The 13,010-nt window shown below is 42.8% G+C and overlaps 1 protein-coding gene across 1 annotated transcript; it reads right to left on the reverse strand.

Annotated features, from left to right (window-relative positions):
• Nucleotides 1–411: 411 nt before the first annotated feature.
• Nucleotides 412–12,518, reverse strand: TMEM185A (transmembrane protein 185A). Its single transcript, XM_088478851.1, has 7 exons — nucleotides 12,333–12,518; nucleotides 10,088–10,264; nucleotides 7,941–8,151; nucleotides 4,201–4,284; nucleotides 3,565–3,741; nucleotides 1,926–2,049; nucleotides 412–1,843 (listed from the first exon to the last, which is right to left on the reverse strand). Exons 1-7 carry the CDS (start codon nucleotides 12,368–12,370, stop codon nucleotides 1,599–1,601), a joined length of 1,056 nt encoding a protein of 351 aa, XP_088334977.1. The 5' UTR covers nucleotides 12,371–12,518; the 3' UTR covers nucleotides 412–1,598.
• Nucleotides 12,519–13,010: the final 492 nt, after the last annotated feature.

Raw genomic sequence — 13,010 nt, forward strand, 5'->3', positions numbered from 1 at the left:
TGGGCAAATTGACCTAACTGGCTGTGGGCCCTATTTCAACACACAAAAACTGAACCAGATTGGATAGGTCTCATGATGGTGTAAAAATCAGGTCAGCCAATGTCCTCACTTAGCATACAAAAGATCATTAGTCAACCTGAAGCATAGACTTTTCAAACACGGCTAGTCCAGTCTCTAGAACAGTAGGTTTTGTACAGTTTGGCCGAATTACTCACTGATCGTTATTCCACAATTGACAATTGATTGCACCATGCTTAGCCATTTTAGTAGGTTTGCTTGGCATTATGAATCAATATATTGGAAACAATAATCATCATCTCTGACATGTTTAACCTTTTACTCAGCAAGTAGAACAATACAGAATCTCTTATGTACATATAGTACTTTAAGTGACAGGTCAAAACACCACCATGAGATTTTAAAGACATCTACACAATTTACTGAACATCAGACTTATGCTGTAGAACTATACAAGCAATGGTTTTACTGCATTATAATTTATTAACATTTATATTGATATCTATGACATTTTACAGATAAAATGATTTCAATTAAAGTTTGAATTAACAGTGTGAACAAAACAATTACTGGCAATATTAATGATAAACATTTCACGGGAGCATTTAAAATGTAAATGATAATGGACTTTTCTGAAAACAAATTTATGATTTTTTTTTTTTTTTATAAACAAACCTTATTTAAAAAAAATACTCTGTATTTATCAATTTATACTGTACATAAGTATAATTTTGAACAGAATATATTACATTGCTAAAATGTTCTTATAAATACTATACAAACAAGCATTGTTCATACACCTACAACTATAAAATCCTGAAATTGGACTGGTTACAGGATGGACAGAATGCTAAGCTTGTTTCTAAAATACTACCACTTCATTAAGCTAAGCCATGATTTTTACATACAGAGAAAAATGATTTTGCTAGTGGTATATTTTAAGAGGGGATGTAGTTATGATGCCGGCACTCAGAATGCCAATGTCAGAATCCCGCCGCCAGCATCGGTACTGCTGACATCCCTACACTAAGTATTGGGGTTAGGCAGTAGAGGGAGGGTTAGAATGCAGAAAGGGGGGGGGGGGGGGGGGGGGGAGTGTCAGGTTTAGGCTGCGGGGAGGATTAGCCTGCTTATCGGTAGGTGTCGGCATTGTAACCCAGTCGGGAAGCCGGCGTTGAGATTCTGATCGCATTCCATCCCCAACCCTTTAAGAGATGTAAGATTTGTTTCCAATGTGAAGGTTCTTTGTACACTAGCTGTACAATAAACAAAACCCTCACATGTATGACAAATAGTAGACAATTTACATTACAATATTACATTACACTCTTATGAGTCCAAGTATTAAATGAACATATAGATCTATTAGCTTAACTGACACGGTCAGGGAAAGATCTCAATGCAGCAGAACGAAAAGTAATGTAAAGCTGCATTATAAAATAAACTGCATATAAAAATAAGAGTAAAGGAAAAAAAAAAAAAATCTGGAGTGAGGTCAGTAGCGTATACAGTCTAGTTTCGATCTCCTTTGATCTGCAAAACAAGCAAGTGCACCATTGCAAGGTCAAGTAAAAGCCCATTTAATCTGGCATATCAATGCTCAGCTTTGGAGGTGGTACAATGTACTTCCCTGGGCTCTGTGTAATAACAACACCAGTCTTTTTACGGAACATTGGAGCAATCTTTGGAGGCTCTGGTACAGGTGTTTCCTCAGCATCTTCACTGTCCTCATGATGAATGTCATACGAAATATTGCCATATTCCCGTAGAAAAGGGAAAATCTCTAGCAGGAACTGGCAGAAGTCTTTACGAATACCGAACCACCCTGCAAAGAGTTTAGATTTTAGTTAAAATAAATATATTGTGCAAATAGTGATATTATCATGCATAACTATTATATATCTTACAGTGATTCCCTCCTTTCTGCCCAAATGTCGTCGCCATCAAAGTAATTAACGAAAGCCACAGAGGGACAAAGATAGGGATGTAGAAGAACAAATTATGTTCATCCAATCGATGAACAAGTAGAATCTAAAAGTAAAGAAATAATATGAATAAAACTACGGTATTTGCTAAAGAAAAACAATAAATCATGATGAGAACAGATAAGTACATATATTGCAGGTTTTCGTACCGCTTCCTCCTGGGAGAAAATAAATATTATGAACTTGTTAACTATTTGACTAGCACCTTCTAGAAGATAATAGCTAGAATATGATTGGTTGCTATGGTTTAGTAAATTTACCAGTAAGTGTTAAGTAATTCCTAGAAACAGTCAAACAGCCAAAAGGTAGACAGAAGTTACATGGTGAGTGGCCAGAGGGAGAACAAATAAATACAAACAAGAATCCCACAAAGCAAAATGATAACACTACAAGAGCTCTACCTTAAATTTGGCAATTGGACAATCTGATCAGCCCCGTGACTAAGGGGAGTATTCATGAAAGCTTGGAGAGAGATAAAACCAACCAATCTGCTCCCAAGTCTGCATACACACCAGAACGACATCGGCACAATTTTGTTTCCGGGCAAACCGGAACAACATATCGCGCGTGTCCTTCAGTGTGTACACTCGATTGCGCGTGCATAATATGTTATGGTTGGCTGTGTTGCACGGTCAATCAGAAGAGATTGTGTGTACGATGCTATGCTGCTAAATGCAGCATGGCATGGTACATCACGCCATCGTACCACTGCCTCGTGCAGTGTGTACGCACGGTGCGATATGTCAGCCCGTCAGGCTGATCGACCGGGAACATATTCTGATGTGTACCCAGCCTAACTGTCACTTTCAGGCTGCGTTTGAAAAATGAACCCAATAGTTATAAGAAAGAAATTAGACTCTTGTGTTATTGCATTTGTGTAATTCATCATATGTATATACTTTTATCGTCATGTGTGTTACTTGGTAGTGCTAATGTGCACAGTGATATAATTTAGTGCAAGTATTTAACATAGAAAATGTTTCTTTGCCACACTTCCTCAATGCTAATCGATGAGATGCTTCCATGCTTGAAAAAGACAAACCCATTGTAAAAATACAATTTAAACATCAAAGTTGAACTGAGGAGTAGAGGTCAACTTTAGGGGATGTAGTTATTTTCCCCGGCTGTCGGCACTCAAAATGCCAGCGCCGGAATCCTGACAGTAAGTATTGGGGTTAGGGAGAAGATTAGGCACTAGGGGGGAAGATTAGGTTTAGGCTCCATGGGAAGTAAGTTAGGTTTAGGCTGCAGGGAGGGAGGGTTAGAGTTAGTGGAAGGAGAGTATACTTACCGCCTTCTGTCGGCATTGTGACCCTGTCGGTATGCTAGCGTTGGGAATCTGACTGCTGGGATCCCGAGCGCCGGCATCTTGTACCCAACCCACCTTTAGACCATCTCTACTAATTATTTTAAAGCTCTAACCCAACAGGGAAGACACAGACATGAAAAATGTACTTTATATTTCTAAATTGTGCAAATAATCTATCCTTATTCACAATTAGAGAAAATAACATACACCCTAACCCTTTTTTTAATATCTAATTTGTAAAGCATAAAATACCTCAAAAGTGAGCAATGGCACAACTATAGCCATCCAGCTGACTGCCATGGTGATATGAGTCCTTCTTTGTTCTGCTATGACATCCATGGATCGTAAGAAAAGGACAGACCACACAATATAATACAATACTACCAAGCATAGGAAAGACATCAGAATCCAGAGGGGTACACAAACGACCTAAACAGAACAACATTGGTTACTTAATAAAATAAATCATTGCATATGCAACTAAAGCTCAGTATACACCTATAAAATACTCGTCCCGTTCAACCAATATTGGGCTGACAAATGTATAGGTGTGTATACAGTACCGTTGCAGGAGCATTAGTCAATAAACGGCTTATAACTTTCCTGCAATGGTCGGAATCAGGAGGTTGCATCTTATGTGCTGTTTAATATTTATCGGCCCGGCCTCCCGATCACATAGAAGCTATTTCTACCTGTGTGTACGGGGCTTGCAGGGGGTCACCCTGGGGACACAGTACTAATCGAGAGTGTTTACCCGATCAGCCGAGTGATCACAAAGGTGTGTACCAAGCTTTATTTATACAGTAGCCAAACTGGCATTAAACACCAACTGTGCTTGACTGTTACAGCTCTGACAGACACACATGGAAATGAAGGAAAAATACTTACTAGCCAAGGCCAAGTAATGATGTTGTCAAGTCTCAGTGCAATGAATATGAACTGCAATATATTAACAGAGCACAAGATTTCCAACTGTAAAGAGAAGACATCAAAACTTAAAGGTTATGATGACAAAGCAGTGTCTCGTAAATACACCAAAAAGAGGTTCCCTTTACTCATCAGGATCTAATGTCTGTTTAAACAAATTACATACATACATATGTCAGTCTCATAAGGTCAACACTCCCACAACTAAAACAGCATCTGTTGTTTACAGTGCTACTAGACCTCCTAAGGAGACTTAGCGGTATATTTACTAAAGTGCGGGTTTTTAGACGTGGAGTTGTTGCCCACAGCAACCAATCAGACTCTTGCTATTATCTTCTAGAACAGTGGTTCCCAAACTTTTTTGAATCACGGCACCCTAGAGTATCAGAATTGTTTTCACGGCACCTTTAGGTCAAAAGTTTATTATTGAGAAATTTAGCAAAAATTATTATATTAAGTAAATTGTACTTAACTGTTGTCCATAAGGTCAGTTTGTGGTGGTAGAAAGGGTTGCGCTTCTGTTTGGCACATATTTTATGGTTGGCAGCCACCAGCTCTGGTTTTGCCTACCACATAGACCAGGGGTGACCAAACTCGGTCCTCGAGAGCTACCAACAGATCACGTTTTCCTGGTCTCCTCAGAGAATCACAAGTGAAATAATTAGCTCCACCTGTGGATCTTTCAAAATGTGTCAGTGAGTAATGACTACACCTGTGCACCTGCAGGGTGACCTGGAAAACGTGAACTGTTGGTAGCTCTCGAGGAGTTTGGCCACCCCTGATATAGACCATAAAAAAGTTATATAAATAATCTGAGTATGACATCAATTAATATACATCTCATAGCACTAGTAATCAGTGTTATTAATGGTTATTATCAATTTATCAAAGAGCGCTCTTTGTCTGATAAATTGATAATAACCATTAATAACACTGATTACTAGTGCTATGAGATGTATATTAATTGATGTCATACTCAGATTATTTAGATATTTTTAACTAAGTGGAAATCACAGATTATTCACTATTAGGAGCAGCTTTATTCTCCTTTTTTTTTCCAGTATTTTATTATTGCCAAACCATCATTACAAGTTGTGAGCGCCCGAATTCCATATAGTCTCTGCATATACATACTATATTGGTATTTACATCAAAAAGTTAATTCAGTCCTGGACCACCAACCCGTGGCACCTCTACAAGTGCCCCTCGGCACCCAGTTTGGGAACCACTGTTCTAGAAGGTGCTATGTAAAATATACGTAGAATTGAATAGTTGCTATGGGCAACAACTCCACTTCTAAAAACCTGCAATTTAATAAATATACCTCTTACTCTACAAGTGAGACTTATTCCTCTTCTGGTGAAGACTCTGCTCAACTTCCGAATCAATCGAACTCTTTTCATAAACCCCCTCGAGGAGGGGAGGGCAGTGCATACGTGGCAAAAAGAAAGACGTCTAAGGAAAATATTGTCTTCAAATCTATCAGCAAGGACCCTACCATCCCATGAAATTGCAGTCCTTTGCAAGGACTGACCTTTCTACGCACAGAGGACCTCATTTAGTCGGTCGCAAGCGCTGAGCGCTTGCAACCGACTCAATGTTTTGGTCCTGCGCACGCGCAACGGCCGCACTGCGCGTGCGCAAGCCCCGGAGCAAGAGAGAAGCTCTCTCGCTCCGGAGCTCACTACAAAAGGGGCAGTTGTCGATGTTGATCGACAGCTCGGCACGTTTTGTCAGTGGGGAGTTTCCTGCTCAATCAGAGCAGGAAGCTCCCTGGGGCTTGCGGTTGCCGAGACCCAACCTTAGGGTCTCGTCGCAAGCCCCAATGGTCGCGATGGTCAAGACCATCGCGACCATCACCCTGGTCGGTCACTAAGCTGTGGGTGGTAACCCACAGCTTAGCTAGCGACCAGGAGGCCGCACAAAAAAAAAAAAGAAGCGCCCGCCCTCATTCAGAGAGAGCGATCGCTTCTTGCGACTGCCTCTGAATGAGGGCCAGATACCTTTAAAGAATTTGAGTGGAAGGTAGAAAAAAGCTGTTTACACCGGAAACTGAGATTAAGAGAATTGTTCTATAACAAAGAACTTTTGCCGCATATCAATAGACAGAACAGATTTAAAAACATATCCACTTTTGAACTGCAGGGCCTGATTCAGACCCGGTCGCTAAGCTGCGCGCGCTCGGGGCAATAATCGCACATCTGCGCATGCATCAAAGTACGCATGCGAACCAGTCACTGCGGCCGGAATCGTGCGCCCGTAGTACACAGACTGGACGCTACTTTGAGTGACAGCGCCGTTTGTGGGTGGTGACAGGGGAAGGTGCTTGTGAACGGGGGAGTGGATTTGCGAACGTAGGCGTGTCTGAGCATCCATGGGTGCGCATATTTAGCAAAGTAGCATCATTGAACACGTCACTTGGTTGTTTTTTTGCCTGAACTGATCGCAGTGCTTGGGGTAGGGGCTACCTCAAGTGCTGCGTGCATCTCCGATGGGTCTCGATGTTCCCGATTAATCACACACTTCCTGGAGATGACGTGTGCTAAGAGAGAAAGGTGGGCGGATTTATACTCCTGCGTACGCTCACTGCCGTCGCCCTCTAAGATATAGAGGACGTCCTTAAGCCAGACAGTGCGATTGCGGAATTTGCATACCTGGCCCCTTTTGGCAGCCAGTGAGCGCATCTTAGTGACTGGGTCTGAATCAGGCCCACAGTCCCATAACACATCTATTATAGGCTTCATAAAGGCACCAGATTCTCAAGTGTTAGGTTGCTTCTAATAGTGTGTTTGTCTTTACAATTCTAAGAATGGGAGACCTTAAAGGACTTGAATACCTATAGGGATTTTGTTATCCGACCTGCTGACAGGCGAATGAATAGTGGTCCAGGATGTCTTACAGTACAAAGAGGAAATGGTCTCACAGTTGTCCATGGTCTATTAGCAAGCATGTGTGCAAGAAAAATTCACTTGAATTAAAGACACCACAGCTCACCTCACGAAATTGGAGGAACTTGGTGACCTTGGCTGTGCCTCCTGGACATCACAAGCCTCTACACCAGAGGTTCTCGAACGCGGTGCTCAAGGCTCCCCAACAATTCAGTTATGTCCATGGTTGAGCACATGTGACTTAACTAGCACTTCAGTCAATTTGATTCAACCACCCGTGCTCCACCATGGATCTCTCTAAAACCTGAACTGTTGGGGAGCTTTGAGGACTGCTCTACACCAATATCCCACATAATGGAGAGATATTGGCTACTCGTTACTTGTTGGTGGACAATCCCCTGTATGAAGGAGCAGATCTTCAATTTTTATTGTCCCTACTGGAACTGATCCTTAAAAGGAACTTTTTATATCTAGGTGGAGAATTTTACCTACAGCGTACAGGGTGTGCAAATGGATAGAAAGTCGCATCCGCAAACAATAATACATATATGTTTCAAATAGAAAGGTGTTTTTACTTCTGGCTATCATCTTCCCTCACATGCAGAAAAGTAGCAGAACAATGGATAAATACCCATAAATATATAAAATACCCACAAAAATAAATAGGTTAATAATTGCTTTAACACCGCAACCCTCATCTTTTCCTTTCTTTCCATAGCGGCCCAGGTAATATAGAATCATTGTGCACCAGTGCTAGTAATAGGATTGTGTACAATATTAATAATACAAGCAATTTAATTTTTATGAACTTACTTCCAGAGACCGGTCGTGCCGGAATCCCCAAACACATGCGGCAACTGAAACCGGAGACACAAAGAACAGCGGCATAAAAACCAAGAGCCAAAAGTAGTGGTTTCCTCTCTCAATTCGATCACAGACTAGAACTTCAAACATCAGAAGCAGCAAGTGAATTCCCACTGCTATAAGCATGGCTTTAAACTCCACACATGTTTCCCCTTCTGCCCTGCAGCATGAGAAAGAAAATGTGAGTTACTGGTAATACATATAAAGAAGAAAGACGTCAATACATGTAAAAGATATGTCCACCTCTGTGGATATTTTTGTTTATATCTAAATGTAAAAGACCAATAGTGTCACTGTTTGCAAACCACAGTCCCTATCTAGTGGAGTTCTTTGATTCTAGTGGAATATATCCAACCAGCCAATTAATATCAACACAATTTGCATTAAAAAAAAAATAAGTACTTATGGGTCTTCAACTTTTGCATTTTTTCATTAAAAATAATGCCACAAAAGTTAGGGTTAATCTTTAAACCATGGATGGGGAACCTCAGGCCCGGGGGCCGTATAAGGCCCCCGAAATCATTTGGTCAGGCCCTGTGAGCTTTTTTCTGCTAGCCTCATCTGGCTAGCAGGGTACCTAGAATGGCACCCTGCACAAAACAAAAAAGAAAAGTATTCCCAATACAGGGCACTCACGAACCAAAAGGTACCCTGCAGCCAGAATCTATGCAGCAGTGCCGCCTGAGGATGCTTCAAACAGTCACACCACTGCCCTTACAGCTCCCTGGAGCATTCTCAGGATGCTCAGGGCATTGCTGTAATCACCGGCGATTGTGGCCCTGCCCCCCGAGTGACATCACAGAGGGGGGCGTGGCCTGCACCGGGCCCGCAAATAATGTTTTATTATAGATAGATATATATATATATCTATATCAATTGCCCTCGGCAGAAAAAAGGCTCCCCACCCCTGCTTTACAATAACCTGTATTACTCAACCAAATACTGTGATTTAAGTGAGGATCTCTCATCACTTAATAGAATTCCTATGTTCTTTTTGCCTGCTGTTCAGCAGATAACCACCTTCAACAACCCCAAGTGATGTAATCCCCAATCGTCTGAAGTTTCACAGGGAGCAGGACAGACGGTTAGGGTCAGTCACTAGGGGAGGGTTAGGGTTAGGCACCAAAGAGGGAGGGTTAGGGTAGGGAGAAGGTTAGCATACCGACCAACAAGTGTCAGCATGCTAACAATGTTGGGATCCCAGCGTCTGGATTCTGACCGCCAGGATACAGACTGTCGGTATTTCATACCGATTCCGGACAGACACCTGGTACTGTGTCATGGGTGCATGAACTGTACATGGTAAGATGCAGCTCATTCAGTCAGCTGCGACATGACACTTGGGGTCAGTTGAAAATCTTGGTGGCATAAAAGGCTTAAAAAATGGGATGCTGTAGACTACATAAGAGAGATCTAGAGAAACAATCAACAGATCGCTATGACACTTCCCATGCTTCTCAAATTAACTTGGTACACAGTACTTTTACCGTGATTGCCAACTTTTTAAAAATCATCATTAAAACACTCTCGCCAACATTATTACCCTATTATGGGTTCTATTTATAAAGCAGTGATAACCCCTTTCTCCAGAAGTTCTAACACCTACATGGTTGAAAACCAGCTCTTCTTTTTTGTTTGGCCATTGCAAGAGGATCTCAGCTATATTTATGCAGCTGTTCAAAGTCACAACATGATTGCTGATCATTGTGTAGTGCACATAAAAGTACTATGAAAAATGGACTGCAGAACATGTGCCAAACATAAAATAGTACTGCATTCCATATTCAGTCACTCTAGTTTCATTGAATTGTAGGTTTACCATAAACCTGGCATAAAGTTCCATGGCACTCCATTAGAATTAGATAACTTTGGCTTATAAATGTGACAGTTGACTGCTAAGAGTAAAAATATTTTAGTTCACAAGATATTTTGAACTGGATAATGCTCAAACGAAAATCTATTTATAGGGTGATATTTCTGAGAAGGAATTAATATAGTTTACCCAACACATAAATAGTCAGCTCATTACATATAATAATAAAACTACACAATTTCAAAATACTGCTTTGATACACCTTATCATATTTACTAAATACCTGTACTGAGGGTTCCGGGCCCACACTCCTGTGCCCACTGATGCTCCTACAATGACCATCAGTTTCCACAGCCATACTGGTGCAAATACAGCCCAGTAACTCCACTGAATAATGCCGTCCAGGCGCAGGGACAGGAGGACAGAGAATAGCAACAAACATGCATATATAAGAAATTTACTGCAAAACACAAGAAAAGAAACAATGAAGATAGATAAATGTATGTCTATATTAAATAACAGTATAAAACACACAAAAAAAATGTAAGACAAAGCTGGACAATCTAGGTGCTTATGAAATGTGCCCTGTCACCTACTACAGCATGGGCTGGTGATGCTCTGGGGCTGATTCTGACTTGTGAGCAAAGCTTGAAAACAAACAAAAACAAGTAACTTTGTGCAGATAATTTTTTTTTGTAAACAGTGTAAATCCTGGCTGCTGTTGTATGTAGGGATGTAGTCAGCTTGCCGCCGCACGGAATGCCGGCGGTCAAAATCCCGGGCCGGGTTAGCTCTTAGCCGCGGGGGGAGGTTGGTTTAGGCACCACGGGGTGGTTAGGGTTAGACTGCAGACAGTGGGGGTTCGGTTTAGGGATCACTGAGGGGGATTAAAGTTAGGCACTAAGGGAGGAGGGTTAATTTTAGGGTGCAAGGTGCAGGAAGGGAGGGTTGAGGTTAGGGGGTGAAGGGAGAATGGTAAGGATAATTACGGAGCCCCTGTCGGAATTCTCAGCATCAGGATGCCGCTGTAGGCCTTTTGACGGCCGGCATCCCGGCTGCCGGTCTCCTATACTCAACCCTGCTGGACAGCTTTATTTTTACAATGCAATCTAGATTTGAGTTTAGACACATCCCTGTCTAATCTAAATCTCTCTGCACATTGGCCCCTTTGTGCAGAGAGAAATGGGTTTTGCTGGGCATACACTGCCAGAAAAAATGCCTGTCAGACCAACAGACATTTTATCTGGCAGCCTGACACACAGCAGGTATCGCAGGCATACACTGTGAGATATCTCACAGTGTATTGGCCCCGATATCTGCGCTCCGCCCCCGGGGAGGAGACATTTCCCAGTTCCTTCTATGGGAAGGAACAGGGGAAATGTCTGTCTGTCAACCACGGCTGGGCATACACTGCCCGATGCGGACGACATTTAACATACAAAATATTGCATTGGACCCCCCCTTCACACAGAAAAGCAAGTTGCCAGGTCAAGCATTTGGACCCGATAATTTGCAGATCAACCCAGGTATTCCTCCTGTGTGAAAAGGTCAATCCGGCCCGCAACTCCTGGGACTTCGTCCCTGGCAGGTCTCGGGAATTTCGACCCGGGTTGATCCTTCCACACAGAAAAAGGATCTGTAAATTACCAGGTCCAAATGATTGATCCGGCAATTCGCTTTTCGGTGTGAAAGGGACATTACACAGTGAGCTGTCAAACCAAAAAATTTTGCTCTGCCTTTAAATGTGTATTGACAAAATTGTTGGCTCCTAACTTTCAGAGAAACAATGGCCATGATCTGCGCATTACAGAATGGCACATCACATTCAGTAGAGGTGCTCTGGAAAATAGACAATGTTGGGCTACCATAATATACAGTATTTTACAACTGAAGGGCACCCAATTAAAGTCCTGACAGAGCGGTGTGCTGCTCCACTGACTGCGGCAGACAGAGAACAAGATGAAAAGACACGGCCAGAGGTGCACAGGTGGGATAATGTTGCCAACAGAGAATAAGGGGCCAAGGTGTTATGACGTTGTCAGCAACGGTAGGGGCCAAGGCAGACAATGGCACATGATGGGGCAACACAGTCAACAGTGGTTGGAAGGCAAGATAGGACTGCAGGCACTGGTCAGGGGAAAAAAAAACACACTACAGTATTAATTGTGGAGAATAATAATATAAGTAAGATGAGCAGAGCATACTGTGGGTGACATGGGCAGAGCATACTGTGGGGATTGGGTGCAGAGAGAGATATTAGCAAGTTACAAACCTAAGGCATACAGAAATATAAAGTTAAGTGCATAGCTCAGACTGCACACCAGTCCTGACCACCCATGTATGATCTCCAGCTGCTCAACCAGTGCCTGGCTGTGCAGCTTCACCGTCCCGTCCTCCCCCTCCTCTACCACTTCCTCCCCACTCTCTAGGCCTGAGCCTCCCGTTCCTTCCTCGCCGTTTCATGATCTCGTTAGGCCGCGCATCATCTGCTCCTACCCCAGGTCCCATCGCTCTCCATATCAGCTCACCTCGGGTTGAAGTCCTGGAACAGACCCCGGAAATTCATGGTGTAACCCGGCGCCAGGTTAAGGCTTTACTGGCCGCACTGCCCAGACATCGCAGCTCCTCTCACCGCAGCCAGTCAGTGCTCCCTGCAGTGGCAGCCGTAATGCTGCTACACTGCGCGCACTCTTCAGCCACTGCAACTGTACAACAGACTTAAGAGCCGCTGCTGCCCCCTGTCTTCTCGCTATTACGGCAAATTAAACTGTGTTATGGTATCAAGGAAAATAATAATAATAATTAATAGCAACACGACTGGGCTAGTAGTATTCTAGTTATCCACTATGAAAGTGACAATGATAATTGTTTGTTTAGAATTAGGGCAGTAATTAGTGATAATATTGGGGCCAGCGAATACTTCTGTAGGAACTCCAACTTTGCCGAAAATGCAATTTCCCATTGTAGCACTAGGGATGGCCATTGGTGGGTTAACCATTGATGGTCATCATTGATGATACTACTGGTGCATACCTCCCAACTGTCCCGATTCCAGCAGGATAGTCCAGTTTTAGAGGCACTGTCCCGCTGTCCCACCTGCGGGCCGTGGTGTGCCACGGGCGGGGGGGAAGTTGGGGAGATCACTGTCACACCGTTGCTCTGCAGAGCTGAGCAGCGGTGACTGGATGACGCACGCATGCATGCAT

The sequence above is a fragment of the Taudactylus pleione genome, unplaced genomic scaffold (assembly GCF_031769625.1).
Source record: "Taudactylus pleione unplaced genomic scaffold, aTauple2 ptg000222l, whole genome shotgun sequence".
Classification (NCBI taxonomy): Eukaryota; Metazoa; Chordata; class Amphibia; order Anura; family Myobatrachidae; genus Taudactylus; species Taudactylus pleione.

Coding starts and splice junctions, on each gene's coding strand:
- TMEM185A (XM_088478851.1), bottom strand. CDS start 12,370: ATGAATTTCCGGGGTCTGTTCCAGGACTTCAACCCGAG. Junction 10,265..12,332: donor TTCCAGGACTTCAACCCGAG/GTGAGCTGATAT, acceptor TGTGTTTTGCAG/TAAATTTCTTATATATGCAT. Junction 2,050..3,564: donor TGCCATTGCTCACTTTTGAG/GTATTTTATGCT, acceptor CTTTACTTTTAG/ATTCTACTTGTTCATCGATT.